The 16,797-nt window shown below is 40.3% G+C and overlaps 1 protein-coding gene and 1 long non-coding RNA gene across 2 annotated transcripts in view; one reads left to right on the top strand and one right to left on the bottom strand.

The window, feature by feature from the left end:
* The window catches only part of LOC138754005 (uncharacterized), a 42,437-nt gene that overhangs the window by 14,054 nt on the left and 11,586 nt on the right, over window positions 1–16,797 (top strand). The window lies entirely within an intron of this gene.
* Window positions 10,289–16,317, bottom strand: il1b (interleukin 1, beta). The gene is made up of 6 exons (XM_069917710.1): window positions 16,195–16,317; window positions 15,440–15,497; window positions 14,872–15,142; window positions 14,055–14,219; window positions 12,006–12,136; window positions 10,289–10,776 (listed from the first exon to the last, which is right to left on the bottom strand). The coding sequence occupies exons 1-6, from the start codon at window positions 16,248–16,250 to the stop codon at window positions 10,564–10,566; spliced, it is 894 nt and encodes a 297-aa protein (XP_069773811.1). The 5' UTR covers window positions 16,251–16,317; the 3' UTR covers window positions 10,289–10,563.

Below are 16,797 nucleotides of genomic sequence, written 5' to 3'. Positions count from 1 at the left end.
CCCTAAATGTTAACCTCCAGGTGGATGAAGAATGTGTGGGTCCTTCGATCGCAAGTCGCCCGCAGCCTGTGTGAGTCATTTAACTGCAAGTTGTCAACAGCCCTGAAACCTGTGCGAGTCCTTCTACTGTAAGTTAACAACAGGCTGCAGCCTGTGTAGGTCCTACAGCCACTGAACCGCTCATTGATCTGCTTCCTACAATGTACAGCATACAATGTTCAAAATTAAGACAGATTTATAACAGGTAGAAAACCATTACTTTTGTAGGAGACATAGATTTAAGGTTTGCGGAATAGATTCAAAGCATTTTATCAACTCTTGAATTTCTTTCCAACACTTATTTCTTTCTCTAATTTATCTATAGCTTTCATATATTCCTTTTTAATTTTTGAAGTGTAGCTTATGGTTTGTCCTTGTAAATAAGCTTGAATTTCTTCTATAAATTTTGTCTTTTTTCTGCTTTTAAGTTTCTTTTTAAATCCAAGTCCTTCACCTGCCATTTTGTTTCCTCTTTATCTCAGCCTCCAATTTTTAAATAATTTTAAATAATTGAAATGTATTTCAATAGGTTTTGATTCTTGGAACATAAAGAACATCATCATATTTACTGTAAATCTTAAAATGTTATCATTGTGCATTCCTTTGCTAAATGCAGGGCTGAGATAAGTTGAACAGAGATTTAAATTGAAATAAAACCAAAAAATTCTGGCAATGCTCAGGAGAGCCAGCAAAATCCTTGTAAAGGCAAAACAAAATTCCAGGTTGATTGCCTTTTATCAGAATACCGCGTCGAATTTGAATTATTCACTCTCAAGAATATCACCAGCCCCTGTCTAATATGATCCAGAAGATCGTCACCATCAATTGTGTCATGTTTGCACAGCAGTGTAACATCAGGTCACATTTCTACCTTGGTACCCGAATGAGGCAGTTAGGTCTGTTACTTGCATATTCACGAAACAAACAATTATTTTTATCCAGACCTCAGTGCAAGTCATGGGTGCATTGACTATTGTTTTACAATTTACCAACAAACCCTGGTATGTGTTTAGTTGGATGCTAAACAGACAATTGGTTTGTTCAAGTCAACAGCTTTATTGATAACCTAAATCCTCCAGTTGACTTGAGCATAAAATATTTTCCTTTGATTCAGTGGTCAATATTGGTTTATTCCTGGAGCAAATATGTAAAGAAAAATAAAATAAAATTTCAAAGCCAGTTCATCTGGAGTAAAATGTGGTGCTTCCTGAAGATGTTAAAAGTGTTGTAAAAATGCAAGAACTGTTTCGTACTCATCCTGATTTCCTGTTTGTGTGACCCGATATCACAGTTGAAAACAAAATTGCAGTAATCCTTCTATAGACTCGAATACTTTGGTAACGTAAGACTAGGAGTGCACATGAAAATAAGCCTGCCTCATCATTATGTCTATGGTTGATCGATGCGGGCCTGAACTTCCCATTACCCTCAATTCTTTCAAATATTTATTTATCTCCACCTTAAATTTATCTAATGATCAGGGTTTCATCAACTTTTTGAGCAGAGAATTTCAGAGACGCACTAACCTTTTTGAACCTCGTGTTTAAAGACTGCTCCTTTATTTTATAACTATGTCCCCTCGTTTAACTCCTTCACCAGTTAAAGCAACTCACTATACTATGTCAAGGCCCCTCAGGATCTTGTGTGCTTGAATAAGGTCACCCATCTAAGCTACAAGGAATATAGACACAAACTGCTGAGTTTCTTTCAAAAGGACAACCTTCAAATTCCAGAAGTTAGCTGTTGAATAGGTCAGCACAACATCATGAGCTGAAGGGCCTGTACAAGTGCTGTACTCGTCTATCCAATGAATCTCCTTTAGAGGATCCTTTAATGCTACCATTACATTTTCCTTGATAAGTTGAGGCCATGACTGCCCTGGAAATACCTGTTTGATAGATGCATGCATCTCTAAAGGATGCCATGCAGGTTGATAGGATAGTTAAGAAGGCCTATGGGATGTTGAGCTTCATTGAAAGGTCATGCTTCAACTCCACCAATCTCTGGTGAGGCCATACTTATTGCACCACATTTATTAGAGTATTATGTTCATTTCTGGTCACCTCATTATAGGAAGAAAATGGAAGCTATGAGAGTGTGAGAAACAGAAGTACCTTCTCAGAATTTGCTTGAGACAAAAATTGAGAACAAAGAACATTTATTATACAACAATGCAAAATTGGGTGCTTCCCCTTACCCTGGGAATACACATGTACACTGGGGCTCACCCAACTTTTATACAGTTCATTTCAGTATAGAAGTACCCTCCCCATTGCATTCTTCTGCCTCCTGGATGAGTTTGGCATTAGACAATCCTGTCTGCCTACGTGCTGTTTCTGTGAACTTGGAGGACCAGGGGGTATCCTGTCGGTGTCCCATCATGTCATTATCCTCAATGTCCTTATTCACAAACCTGTCTTTGTTCTAATTTACACCTTCCCGACTCTCAGGGCTACAGCCTTCTTATATGCAGAACTTGCTAGAAGACCCTTATCCAAACTAACTTTACTTCCTACATTCTATTATCTATTATCTATCCTTATCTTATTCATACTGGATTTATTTATTACACATATATCCATACTAGTTTCCTCATCTTCATATTTTTATATCAGTTTTACTTATCTCTCACAATCCTCACTTTTCTTTAGCTACGCTTCGTGACTTCTCAACTGGAATGTATTACTTGTAAACTTGGTCTTTTTCCCAGCTGGTCAGTAAACGAACTGCAGTCTCAGCATCATCAGACAGAATTAGGGAAACATACATCCTTTGGGTTATAGTGTTCTGACGAGGGATCTGTTGAATTAAATACTACACACAAGTCTTTAGGCAGGGGAGCACCATAATGGCCAGAATAGCAAGTCCAGCTGCTATAAGGGCTGTGGGTATCAGACTCCAGTTACCAATAAAAAGTCTAGTCCATCCCACACCGGAGCAAGGTTGCCAAGTCTGAACCTGGGCATGGGAAGATTTTCGAACTCCTGAAGAAATGTCTTTAACCGCCTGACCGTTGTGAGCATTGTTATTAACCAGTCTTTCACAAACGCTGCCTTCAGCAGCCAACAAGTAATCGAGAGCCAGGCGGTTTTGTTGAACTGTGGCTCGTATCTGTCGTCTTTCTTCAGCCCATAAATTCAGGGCCATCACTGTCTGTTCGGTGATGATCTCCAAGGCAGGCGTCTGATTAAACGATTTAAATGCCAAGCAGCTGTGGTGTTCTAGAGCAGCTTACGTCTTTACAACTGGAACTCCCCTTACAGTGGTGGTTCTTAACATTCTGAATGTCTGTGTGACCCAAAGGATGATTTACAGGAGACCAAGTTGGGGAGGGGTGTTTCTTGTCACTTAACCTGTGAGTTGCAGCCTGTCTGTGAACATTAGCATAAGTATTCACTCTATCTCTGCTACATGTACAATCCTGACTAACATTCTGTCTGTCATTGTCCCACCATCTTCTTTGTGCTATCTCTTTAAAACTCCTCTTTTTAATATCTGTAGAGGCTGGAATACAAACCAAGTCTACTCCCCTAGGGCCGTTCTGTTCCCCTGGTCCATGTTGGGATCCTATATTAACCCATACTAAATAAGGTACCCCACTATGACTATACTCTATACCTGCGCCCAGTCTGCATTCTAAAGGTAAATAATTGTCACCTCTGCTGCCCCTATTCCAGGAGGACTTAATACATTGTGAGCAATTTGGTGATTTCCCAAAAATTGGGAACCAACAAGTAAACAAAACAGCAAATGGTAAAAACAACATTACAGCATTTTTTCCCGGCATAGTGTAACTTTCAGATCAGAAGGATGAAGGACTGCACGCCAGGTGAAGGGTAGATTATTAATGTCTTTACTCCGTGGATCAGCAGCTTGTTTAATTCGTTCTATGTGAGTCCACCCCTTTTCTTTCGTTCGCACTGCAGTGTCTGTAATCAAAAGTACACAATAGGGGACGTCCCAGACAGCTTTTAGTTGGTGATCTTGCCATGCTTTTACATATACCCAATCACCATATTTAATAAAATGAATAGGATGCTCCAGGGGTGGGTTTTGAGCTAATAAACCCTTCCGTTTTAATTCGTAGAGAGAGGCAGAAAGTCCCTTTAAATATTTGGATATGTTCTGGTCGTTCGCCTCAGGGGATAGGGGTATTACATACAAGGTATAAGGTGACATACAAGGTTCGAGTATACCATCTTTCACCAACTGGTCAATTACTGGCTGCAGCCCCTTTCGGCCAGCTATCGGAATTGGATACTGCTTTCATCTAATTACTTGCTCAGGATCTTTTAAAGTAACTTGCAAGGAAGGAATATCTAACACTCCTCTATTGCCTCTTTTTGCCCATACTCCAGGATTTATTAGTTCCCGATCCTCCTCGGTTAATACATACAATTGAACCCCGATACCTGATTCCTGTGGTCTGGTGCCGATAGCCAATTGGTCCTGTAAATCTCGTCCTAACAAACAAACTCCAGCTTGGGGAACCAGTAGAATGTCCTCCGTTACTATCTTCTCTCCCATTTGTATTCTTACATCCCTTAATACAGGGACCGTAAAATCTCTTCCTCCTACTCCCGAAATCATCACTGTCCCCTCTATCTTAACACCCTCGGGTGGTTGTAAAATACTAGACCGGGCTGCCCCAGAATCTACTAAAAAGGTCATCTTGTCACTGTGGGGTTCTATGCTTAAATTTACCAATGGTTCTCTGTGCAGTCCCACGGTGTGTATTGACTGAGAACCGTGACCCCCTATTCATAATCTGCTTCCATCTGTCGGACTCTGGCTTTACCCTACCCTTAATTTAGTCTATGTGTCGTCTGAGTCCAGCGTATTCGTTAAATGAAGTGATAGGAGAAGGCATTCGGTTCAACAATCAGTTTATTACACAGCATAAGAATAAAGCTTAACAGAGCTCTGGTTCAGTCATTAGTTCATAGGTCACCTGCACAGTGAGCTATTCACCAAGACTGACCTCTACTGTCCAGTCTCTACAGTTTATATAGCTCAACCTTATACAGAACAAAAGTTGGCTTCCTTTGCTAGATTTCTTGCATAAGATTTATCAGTTATCTGGGGTGTACTCGAGATGGCAGAGGTCGACAGCATCGAGTCCACGCTGCTGAAGATCCAGCTACGCTGGGTGGGTCACGTCTCCAGAATGGAGGACCATCGCCTTCCCAAGATCATGTTATATGGCGAGCTCTCCACTGGCCACCGTGACAGAGGTGCACCAAAGAAAAGGTACAAGGACTGCCTAAAGAAATCTCTTGGTGCCTGCCACATTGACCACCGCCAGTGGGCTGATATCGCCTCAAACCGTGCATCTTGGCGCCTCACAGTTTGGCGGGCAACAACCTCCTTTGAAGAAGACCGCAGAGCCCACCTCACTGACAAAAGGCAAAGGAGGAAAAACCCAACACCCAACCCCAACCAACCAATTTTCCCCTGCAACCGCTGCAACCGTGTCTGCCTGTCCCGCATCGGACTTGTCAGCCACAAACGAGCCTGCAGCTGACGTGGACATTTACCCCCTCCTTAAATCTTCGTCCACGAAGCCAAGCCAAAGAAAGAGAGCTCCCATCTTAATCCTCAAGGTCAGAATATCCTATTGTTTTGATCAGAAATCAATTCATACCCCAGATATTTCTAATTATTTCTTTGTTCTCATCTGGCCATATTCTGTTCTACTCAACACCTCCTTCTGTCTAGCTTCTTACTGATTCCATTCTCTTCGTTTCTGACAGTCTCTGTCAGATTCTTTTTGTTTGTGCTAATCAACACCTCCTTTCGCCTTAACATTCCTACTAAATTGTTTCATACATATCCTCTCTTTTGTATTTTGGGAGCAGGCAATTCTAAACCTACTGTAATCAGCCAACTTTGCTACATACTGTGGCTGCCCCTTACTTACATTACTCTTTCCCTTCACCATGAGGTAAATATTAAATTGTTACATAGTACTGGATTCATGTATACAAACTGAATAGTACATAAGCATATATTCTACATATTTTCTATGATTAATTAACCCCTATATTCCAACACATCAGTGCGTAAAGTCGCGTCTCCCTGGCTCGCATTGGGCATTCTCTCTTAAAATGTCCCTCCTTTTACAATGGTAGCAAACTAATGCTCCTGTTTCCCAATTCCTACCGGGATTACCACGAGGTCCCGGGAACAGTTGTCGTCCCCGGAATTCCCCTCTACCCTTGCCCCTGCTCTGGTCTCTACTCTCCCACTCCCGGAGCTCCTCCCAATGTCCAGGAGCTGGCACACAGCCCCTACCCTTTCCTTGCTGTCCCTCCACGACTTCCTTGACTGCTTGCATCAAAATCTTAGCCTTTCCTTTCTGTTTATTGGGCATTCTCTCTTAAAATTACGCACCTCCGTACTAGTCAGGGGCACATTTACAAAACCGAGACGCCCTCCCATGGGAACTTCCCGTAAAGGTCTCATCCAGTTAATTTCTGGCGTATCCTCTCCTTTATAATGTCTAGATTCTTGCTCTCCGGGAAATGAATCAAAGGGTTCTGTCCTTCCCTCCCAGAGGGTCTCACACTGTTTTGAATCAAAGTCTCCTCCCTCTCTTGTCAATTGAGGTGGCAATCTAGTACTTTGTGAACAGGTCATCATACCACCCCTACTTTCTTCTCCTTTCTTTAGCTGTGGGGGAGGAGGGGAAGGTGCAGAAGGGTAAAGCATAGGAGAGAGGGGAAAGATAGGAGCCGGCATTGGAGGAGCATAAGGTGGAGGAAAAGAATGTAACACATCCCATCCTTGTGTTTCAGGGACAAATGGTTCCTCATCCTTCTTGTCCTTACATTCCTTTTCATTCAAAACCAGTTGATCAACCGATCCACTGAGCCAACAGGCTGCATATTCCCTGCTTTCAATATTATCTTTTTGGTTTTGATAGAGCCAGATGTTCAATGCCTGACACATCCAATCATCCTCGGATCCGAGCTTTGGCCAATATACCGAACTCCCTTTTATCGGACTTTTAACCCATTCCAGACAGCAATACCTGACCATGGTCTGTTTGTCTTTCTCACGGGTTTTCCCCGCACCCCAATCGGATAGCATTAATCCTAACGGACTTTGCTTAGTTATCTGATTGTCCCGTCCTTCCTTAGGACTATTTCCCTTGCTACTCACACCTCCCATACTAACAGGTAAGTAAAATTCCTCTTACCGGTGTTAGAAACAGAAGTACCTTCACAGAAATTGCTCAAGACAAAAATTGAGATCAAAGAACATTTATTTTGCAACAATGCAAAGTTGGGTGCTTCCCCTTACCTTGTGAATACACACATACACTGGGGCTCACCCAACTTTTATACAGTTGATTTCAGTATAGAAGTACCCTCCCCCTTACATTCTTCTGCCTCCTGGATGAGTTTGGCAATAGGCAATCCTGTCTGCCTACGTCTTGTTTCTGTGAACTTGGAGGACCAGGTGGTATCCTGTCGGTGTCCCATTATGTCATTGTCCTTATTCACACCTTCCTGACTCTCAGGGCTGACTAACTTCTTACATGCAGAACTTGCTAATTCTGTCTAAGGCTAGAAGACCCTTATCTTATTCAGACTAACTTTACTTCCTACATTCTATTATCTATTATCAATCCTTATCTTATTCATACTGGTGAACTTGCTGATTCTGTCTAAAAGGCTAGAAGACCCTTATCTTATTCAGACTAACTTTACTTCCTACATTCTATTATCTATTATCAATCCTTATCTTATTCATACTGGTGAACTTGCTGATTCTGTCTAAAAGGCTAGAAGACCCTTATCTTATTCAGACTAACTTTACTTCCTACATTTTAATATCTATTCTTATCCTATTCATACTGGCTTTATTTATTACACATATATCTATACTAGTTTCCTCATCTTCATATTTTTATATCAGTTTTACTCATCTCTCACACCAGGATCCAGCAGCTATTCCTAGCGCGCTTCCTTAACGTCCGCCCGTCATTTGTTCTCAATGCCTCTTCTCGGATATCACTCGCTTCATCCACTGACCAGTCACCCGCCATCCGTGAGTCCAGCTGAATCAGCTGGGGTGCACCTACCCTCGTTGTCGGGCACTCTGTCAGTGGAGGGAGTGGGATCCCGGACGAGCCCCCATTTGTGAGAAACAGAAGTACCTTCACAGAATTTGCTCGAGACAAAAATTGAGAACAAAGAACATTTATTATACAACAATGCAAAGTTGGGTGCTTCCCCTTACCCTGAGAATACACACATACACTGGGGCTCACCCAACTTTTATACAGTTGATTTCAGTATAGAAGTACCCTCCCCCTAACATTCTTCTGCCTCTTGGATGAGTTTGGCATGAGGCAATCCTGTCTGCCTACCTGCTGTTTCTGTGAACTTGGAGGACCAGGGGGTATCCTGTCGGTGTCTTATCATGTCATTATCCTCATTGTCCTTATTCACAACCCCTGTCTTTGTTCTAATTTACACCTTCCCGACCCTCAGGGCTGTGTCCTCTTCATATGTAGAACTGGCTAATACTGTCTAAGGCTTACTAATTACATATTCAAACGTGCTATCTATCTGGGGCAAGAAGACCCTTATCTCATTCAGACTAACTTCTACTTCCTACTATCTATTGTCTATCCTTATCTCATTCAATGAACTTGCTGATTCTGTCTAAAGGCTAGGAGATTCTTATCTTACTCAGACTGATTCTGCTTCCTGCATTCTAATATCCATGTCTCATCTTGTTTGTACTGGCTTCATTCATTTACTCATGTATCAATTTTTGTTTCTTCATGTTCATATTTGTATATCAGTTTTTATCATCTCTCACAAAGTGAATGGAAGAAAGTTTAGGGGATACATCAGGAGTATATGTTTTTTACACAGTGGGTTGTGGGTGGCTGGAATGCCAGGGATGGTGGTGGAGGCTGAAACATTAGGGACATTTAAGAGACTCTTAGACAGGCACATGGTTGAAAGAAAAATAGAAGGTTACAAAGTATGAAAGATTTTTTTTCTGATAGGGATATGTAGGTTGGCACAACATCGAGGGCCGAAGGACTTCGACTATGTAGAAGTGTTCTATGTTCTATGCATGTTGGAAAGAATAGAGAGATAACAAAAACGTGTGAGTGTTGAAATGCAGTTCAGACCTGTTATGGAGAACTGAAACAAAAAAAAGAATATTGGAATGTCAGGAGAAAGAAAAACTAAAGCTAAATTAAAAGTTGAGATTGATAACATAACAGCACAACTGATGCAAACGTAAAGCAAGTTACCTGAAATTGATGAATTTAATTCTGAGTTCCAAAGACTTCAGTGCACCCAGATGAACGATGGGTTACTGTTTCTCAAGCTTCTGCTAGGATCGGTCAAGAAATGTCAAGGTCACAGAAGGTTCAGAATGAGAATGGGGAAGAGAATTGAAGAGAAGGTATCTCAGTGTCATTTCTATGGACTAAGAACAGGGGCTACACATTACTACTCTGCATCTGGCTTCTCTCATGTTAAGGACACTGCATTGTGAACTCAAATGCATAACACGACAAGAAGTGTTCAGTGAATCACTGGCTCACCAATGCAGGCTCAGCCTATGAAGCCCTTGAAAGAATTTTTTTAAAAAGATCTGGTTTGACATTTCACATGGTTAAATATGTGTGTTAGATAGAGAACTAAAATGAAAGACTACATGTATACAGGTTGGCCATATTGAAGAACATTGTTTTAAATTGGGTGTGCCCATACCGTAACGTGTCCAGCATTTGTCATCATTGCATGATGACGAACTTTAAAAAATGTTCTTATGACTTAAAAATGCATTAGGGCATCCCAAAGCCATCATTAGAAGGCAATGATGAGAGCAGGCATCCTGCAACAATTAAATGGAGGCAAACAAAGCAGTAGAGACTGCTTCATTACAAGTATTTAAGACACAGTTAGTTGGATTTTCGAATCATAGGGGATTAAGGGTCATTGGGAACAGGAGGGTAAATGGAGCTGAATCCCATGGCCAGATCAGCCATGATCTTATTAAATGGTGAAGCAAGCTCAATGGGTCAGATGGCCAAATCTTGAACCTATTTCCTATGTTCTACAGAATAATTAAGTGAAATGAAGAAGGAAACTACTTGGTGGAAAAATATCACATTTATTCAAACAAAGAATTAATCCTCCAGCATCATAATAAATTAATTCATAATTTAACTGACAATTGCTTCAGCAATCACATAATAATTTAAATAATAATAATGAGCATTTCATAATTTAAATAATTATTAGTTATTAAGTTCCAAAACACAACATCCTAATATGTACTAATAGTTAAATTAAAAAAATAAATAATAATACAGGAGCAAATATTGCAAACTGTGCAGGTTAGTAATTCAAAGACAATTCTGTCATCTATTAATTATATAAATGAATTACAGTGTATATAAAATTCTGTACTCAGTACATACACATCTCTGCAAACCAACACTTCCTGATTTAAGTTATGAACTGCTCGGAGACCAAAAATGCCTCATTTAGCTGTGAAGATTGTAATTCTCTTGTGGTGTTCCTTCACGTGCATTTCAACAGGCTGTTTATTCCTGAAGGAAGTGCTGATGTACCACCCACGGTACATAGCTGATTCAAACTCGAAGTACTGACCAGCACTAAAAACCTTCTTGAAGAACACAAAGCGAAGCAAATCAGTGGCACTATTGATATTCTGCAGATTATGATCCCATTTCTGTGCAAATGAAGACAAAAGTTAACTATAATTACATTTCAAATGCAAAAGCTGTACATAAAATTATTTCACATCACGTTGCTGTCAACAAAATTAACCTCTCAGAGACCTTGAGTATTGTTTCACAGACTTTATTTTACATGATATATTAAGGAGAGAGGATAGCCATCTCTACTGCTTACTGACTCTAAATGTACCTCTGCAAGCACTTGTATTTATACAGAGAGACAAGCAAGCTTTTGCAGAAATTATGATTATAAAACAATAAAAATTGCAAACTATATCTAGACTTTGTCTACAGCTTTGATTAAAACCTTATTTTTATCTGATTGTAAGAAAAATTCATCATTAAGCATGGATACAACTTAGCTTCCAAATAATGTCTCGCTGAATACAGTTAGTCATATCCAGGTGTTTATTAAAACAGGCTGTTTGAAAAATATGTTGGTGTCAACATCTCTGCATGAAATTTCTTCCACAGTTGGCCACATAAAACTTTCTGCTGTGTGTTGCTGGGAGGAAATTTATGGTTGTTTCAAATTTCTAAATTCAAGCCTAATCTTGCCAATCCTTTTAGTGTTCCTAATCTTCTTAAGGAATTAATCTCCTGAGGGTTGGTACACTGAATCTCCTTAGTTTAGTCTCCTTCGTAGTTCAGTTTTGCAACTATTCTGATTTGGCCAGCCTTAGCTAGGAGAGGATAGAAATCTCAGCATTCTACGATCGGGGACAAAGGTACAGAATACTAGTTGCTGACTGCATACATCAGGATATTAAGTGAGAATTGAGATGCGATGCCTCATCCCTGTTCTCTCAATCTTCCTGCTGAATAGCTTTCTGATGTATTACATATGAATCTGCTCTAAATTTTAAATTTAGACGTGCAGCACAGTATCAGACACTTCCAGCCCACGTGTCCATGCCACCCACTTACACCCAATTGAATGGTGGGAAGAAATCAGAGCACCTAGAGGAAACCCAGGCAAACACAGGGAGAACATACAAAAGAGATGAGAAGGCATTCCCTTGAGGTTATGGAACATATGGGATCCTATTGTAGATGTGGACTAACAAAACCAGATTAAAGGGTTAATTTCAAAACATAGATCGAATGTCGCATTGAATTTGCGGAATACACTAGGTCAGGGAAGAAGAGGCAGATTTTCTGGATAACAATGATGTGGGCTGTATAAATATCAATAATCGGATACACATATGTGATCTCTTACCTCTACCTGCATCCTGGGATTGTCCTGTGATCCCGTACAAGAGAGGAACATATTTTGATTGTTGATTCCCAGAACAACTGGCAAATTATTCTCACTGGCAGTTGCCTTGTAATACCTCACATTCAGCTTTACTGTAAGCCATAGGAGAAATATTTTAGCGCACTAATCAAAATACATAAAAGCTCATAACAGTATAAGGGCTGTGAAACAGTTTTTCTTGGCAAATTCTTTATCTGTACATGGTCAGTGTTAGCTGAGACAACCACTGGAGGAAAACAAATAGTTCACCTATAAACAAACAGGAGACTGGGCAATTATCCAGGAGTCCTGTGTCTGTTCACCATTCAACTATCCTGCATAATTTGGCTTAGTTTCATGTACTCTCTCCTGTTAGTTGTATGACCATACCAGAGGATATGCAATTGTTGTAAAAAGAAATGTCCATGTAAGAGGAAGTCTATGTCCAGTAAAAAGAAAATTAAAGAGAATTCCTCTTATTGTGAGATCTTCTCTCCAGTTCACCTTTAGATACTTCTGCCAATTTTCCATTACATTGGATAACAAACATTTTTCTTCCTGAACACTTTTGGGTGTATTTTATTGATTTTGATCATGAAAATCACCTCACAATATTCCTATCACGTACTGTTATTTTCGATATAACATATTTTTGTGATTTGCTGTCATATTTTTAAAATGCTTCATGCAGACAAAACCATGAAGGGCAACAGGCCATTGAAAATTCATTTTCTGCATTCGCATTTGGACGTCTTCCCTGCTGATGTTGGTCCAGTCAGTGACAAACATGGTGAAAGGTTTCATCAGGACATTGCGACCATGGAAAAGCAGCATCAGGGCAACAAATGAAATCCATTAATGCTGGCCAACTATTGTTGGACACTGACACGAGAGGCATCAGATGCTGAGTACAAACAAAAATCAGTGGCAAAACAGCTTTAGGTTAGTGTAATGGAAGATTTAAGCGGTGTTTTTTACTTTTACAGCCTTTGCTTCTGCAAGGCTGAGAACCTGCTTGTTTTTTTAGAATCAGCAGACATTAAATTCTACCGAGGGGCCAGAGATGCAGTTATCTGAAGAAAGGACATTTAATCTTCCTGCTTGTTTTGGTCACAGACTGTCAGAGGCCTAGCCTTGATGCAAAATAAACCATTGTATTCAAAGAGTTAAGCTGAAAGTTATGTTATTCGATAGAAGCCTAGCATGCTAGCTTGCTCGTTTATCTTTCTTGCTGTGCTGGGAATAGGTGCTTGGCTAAACAGTTTTTGGGTAATATAAGCCATGGTCCCGCTGTTGAAGTTTGAGACTCTCCGAGAGGTGGCAACATCTCTCAGCAAGAAGAAGAACTTCTAGAGTCCAGCCAACGTCCCGGTCGGGGGAGGTGGAGAAGCTGCTACCGGCGCCCTGACAACCTACTACAAGTGTGCAGTCGTTGCCTCGCTTCAGCAGTTGGGACCAGTCCAGGCGTGGATAAGTATAGTTGGGAAGGGCTTGCATATTGTAGTTTGAAATCAGCTTTTGAATTTGTAATAAACATTTGTATAAACTGAACTGCTCTCGGTGTGTGTGTGTCTATTTTCTTTCAGTAGCTTAAACACTGACCAATCTAAAACGAACGAAGTGAGAGGTACAAGTTTACCCAAGACAGTTGGTTGCGATTAAACATGCTAAATTCAATAAAAGTTAATTTAATGATTCTCCAACTTCCTATGTGACACAACAAATCTGAAATTATCTTTGTGTTCAGCTTGAAGTTGTCTATTATTTTGGGAATATGCCAGGGGCCACCACCTGATGACCTTGTATATAAAGGCGACCGGAGCAAGGCTCCTCCATTCTGACCTAGGCTTGTACCTGGCTGTATATGTTAGTCTATTAAAACTAACGTTTAACTTGCACTCTTTCGTGTGTTAGATGTTGATTGCAATTATAATCCCAAATTTTTTTTCAAGAAACAAACCTTTTGAAAAATATTGTTGTCCAGTGTTATTTTAACTTTAACAGGAAAGGAAAAGTAGAAGGTTTACCCACCTTCATCTTTTGGCTGCTGCAAGAACATGGCCAGGAGCTGGAGGTTTTCTGACAACTTTAGGGATTTGTCTTGCTCATCCCTCATCTGTTGGCATTCGCTCCACATGAACCTGTATGAACTGGATGCCACTTCTGTTTCTTCACAATTGGTGTGATTGATGGGTTCTGTTGGCACAAATCAGACTGAGTGATTTAACATGGCAAATTAATGGCTGTAAACAGGAATAAAATCTTGGATGACAATGCTTCTTTATATTTGTTCCCTGGACATTAGCAGTGTTGCAAGTCCATGTCTATTGATTCATTCTGAAGAAAGCAGTCTCTATCTTTAAGGACCCCCACCACCCATTCCATGCCCTATTCGCTCTGCTACTATTGGGAAAAAAGGTGTAGGAGCCTGAAGATGAGCACTCAGCGGCACAAGGGTTACTTCTTCCCCTCTGCCATCAAATTCCTGAATGAACAAAGAACCATATTTTTTCTTGCACTATTTTTATTTATTTTGTAATGTGGTTTATATAAACGCTTTTGCCCTGTGATGCTGCTGCAAAACAACAAAATTTCGTGACAAGTTCATGATAATAAATTCTGATTCATTCTGGTTACTATGTTAATGACCCACAGGGTCATCAAGCCTATGGCAGACACCCATGTTTGATTGAGAATTCCATGTCATTGAATGGGTAACAGTGGTTCATCAATGTCAACAGAACCACTGGGGTCAATAGCACCATGCCAGCTATAATTCAGTATTGCCACCAAGAGTAACTGATCCGTACCCACACAATGATAACACTAAAAAGAAAGTTCAGCTCACCTTCTATGAGTGCATTGAAGTCCCCGAGCAAGTCAGTGTCCTGGAAGCAAGTGCTCGGACACCCCCAGCTGTCTCTGCGTGGCTGGCCCGATTGCTTCTTGAATCTTTCGACAGCAAGGGCTAACATGACAGCCTTTTCCAGAGTGAGCTTGCTCGAGCTGGCTGTGCTAATGGATGAAGACTTCCCTGTGATTTTCAATAGGAAACTGTCTGATTGGCATCGGGCAGTGCTCAACTCCTCTGGATTTGATAAGGTCTTTTGAAATGGACTCTGCAAAATAAGGAACCGATATTAAGTTTGTTGACTCTGAGCTTTTACAGTGTTTTGAAGAGGGGCTGATAGCTAAGGTGAAGAATAACTGATACCCAGGGAACACTCCAACCCAGGATAGGTGGCCTGAACTTCATACGGGGTTTAGGAATTGAAGCACTTAGGAAGTATTTCTGCAGATGTTTGTGATGTTCGCTCCACCCTCATGAATTTTGATCATTCATAGCAATTCAGTATTTCTTCTTTCAAGCTTGCTTTAATTTTAACAAAATGAAATGAAATCTCTAATATCCTTACCTTGATATGTGGGCAGGAGGTAGGAGATGTGATGCGACAATCCCCGCTATGTCGGTAACTAGACAGAACAATGATCACATCAGATTACCCAATAAAATTTGGCTTCAATAATTGAATAATAATAAGAAAGTTGCAACTGATGGCAAAAAAAACACCTAAAGTGGTCTAAATTATCTGTTGTTTTTTTTCCCTTAAAAAAATACTCATCCTTGTATCATTCGTATGATGTCACACCAGCTAAACAATTATATAATTGCAAACCCAAGCAAACAAAGTGGGGTCAATCAGATTGAACTCTGATCCACATTAATTTGTCAGCAGGTGGCTTTCACAGTCCTAAAATAGCATATGCCTGCAATTAGGCAGGATACATTTGCAAATCATAAAACTTACTCTAAGAAATGCTTTGCATTTTCTTCACGAAAAAGGAGGGTATTGCTAGTTTCCAAATTTGATAACAATTAATGTGCAAGTAAATCTCCATTTGACTGAAATGTAGACCATTCCACTTTTTAAACCCAAGGCCCACTTTCCCCCTTCTGAAATATTGCAGAGAGAATTAGGACGAGATTACTTCTTCAAAATGTATTTTGTACCTTTATAATAAAATTAATTTAGCACGTTTGTACTTGTTTGAGATTAAATTTATTTAGCAGCTGCAAACATATCCACCTTTCAAAAAGACCACTACTGTGATTATAAAGCTTAAGTTTAAATTATAAACAAAATCACGGCAGTGAAAACAATGGTCTCACCTCAGGGATTCACTTTCAGCCATTGGTTTGGCTAAAGATACAGCTTCAGTCCTCATATTCACGAAGCTCACCGAAGTAATATCTGACTGTGATCGAAAGATTGACAGGATAAGTCTGCAAGAGTTGCTAAGGTTGTTCTGGCAGCAAGCAACTTCCAGCCTTTATTTAAAGTGCTCTGACTTGTACATCCTCCTTGCACAAGGCTTGCGGTTGGAAATTTTATGATTGCGCAGTGGTGTGTTGGTAAATTTTCCCTGCACTTCCTTAGCCTGCAGCCAGCTAAATTTTACTCTGCTGTCATGAAGGCTTGAAAACCTTATTTGTTGTGTTGCATAAAAACTTAATGTGAACCCCACAATCTACATCAATAGATAATCTTGAGGCTGAGAACAACATAGTTCTGGTGACATTGCAGGGAATTTCATCTTGTTACAAGTCAGATATGTGACTTTCAGTTCTCTCTGATCTGTTTTATTTATCTACCAAAGGTAGCCAAGGCAGGGTTCCCCCCCATCCCCCGCCCCCAACTTAAACCACTGATCTGATGAGCACTTATAATGTTTCTTTCCCCAATATCCAGTTTCTGGAGTATTTTGCTTTGTG

Source organism: Narcine bancroftii, chromosome 2 (assembly GCF_036971445.1).
Source record: "Narcine bancroftii isolate sNarBan1 chromosome 2, sNarBan1.hap1, whole genome shotgun sequence".
In the NCBI taxonomy this organism is placed as follows: Eukaryota; Metazoa; Chordata; class Chondrichthyes; order Torpediniformes; family Narcinidae; genus Narcine; species Narcine bancroftii.
Note: the sequence above shows the minus strand (reverse complement) of the source record. Positions and strands in the feature narration are given on the sequence as shown.

What these genes read in the sequence shown, in the direction of transcription:
- il1b (XM_069917710.1), bottom strand. Translation starts at nt 16,250, where the DNA reads ATGAGGACTGAAGCTGTATCTTTAGCCAAACCAATGGCTGAAAGTGAA. An exon ending in CCTCCTGCCCACATATCAAG is followed by an intron (nt 15,143 to 15,439) that starts GTAAGGATATTA and finishes CTTATTTTGCAG; the next exon opens with AGTCCATTTCAAAAGACCTT. An exon ending in GCAGCAGCCAAAAGATGAAG is followed by an intron (nt 12,137 to 14,054) that starts GTGGGTAAACCT and finishes TATGGCTTACAG; the next exon opens with TAAAGCTGAATGTGAGGTAT.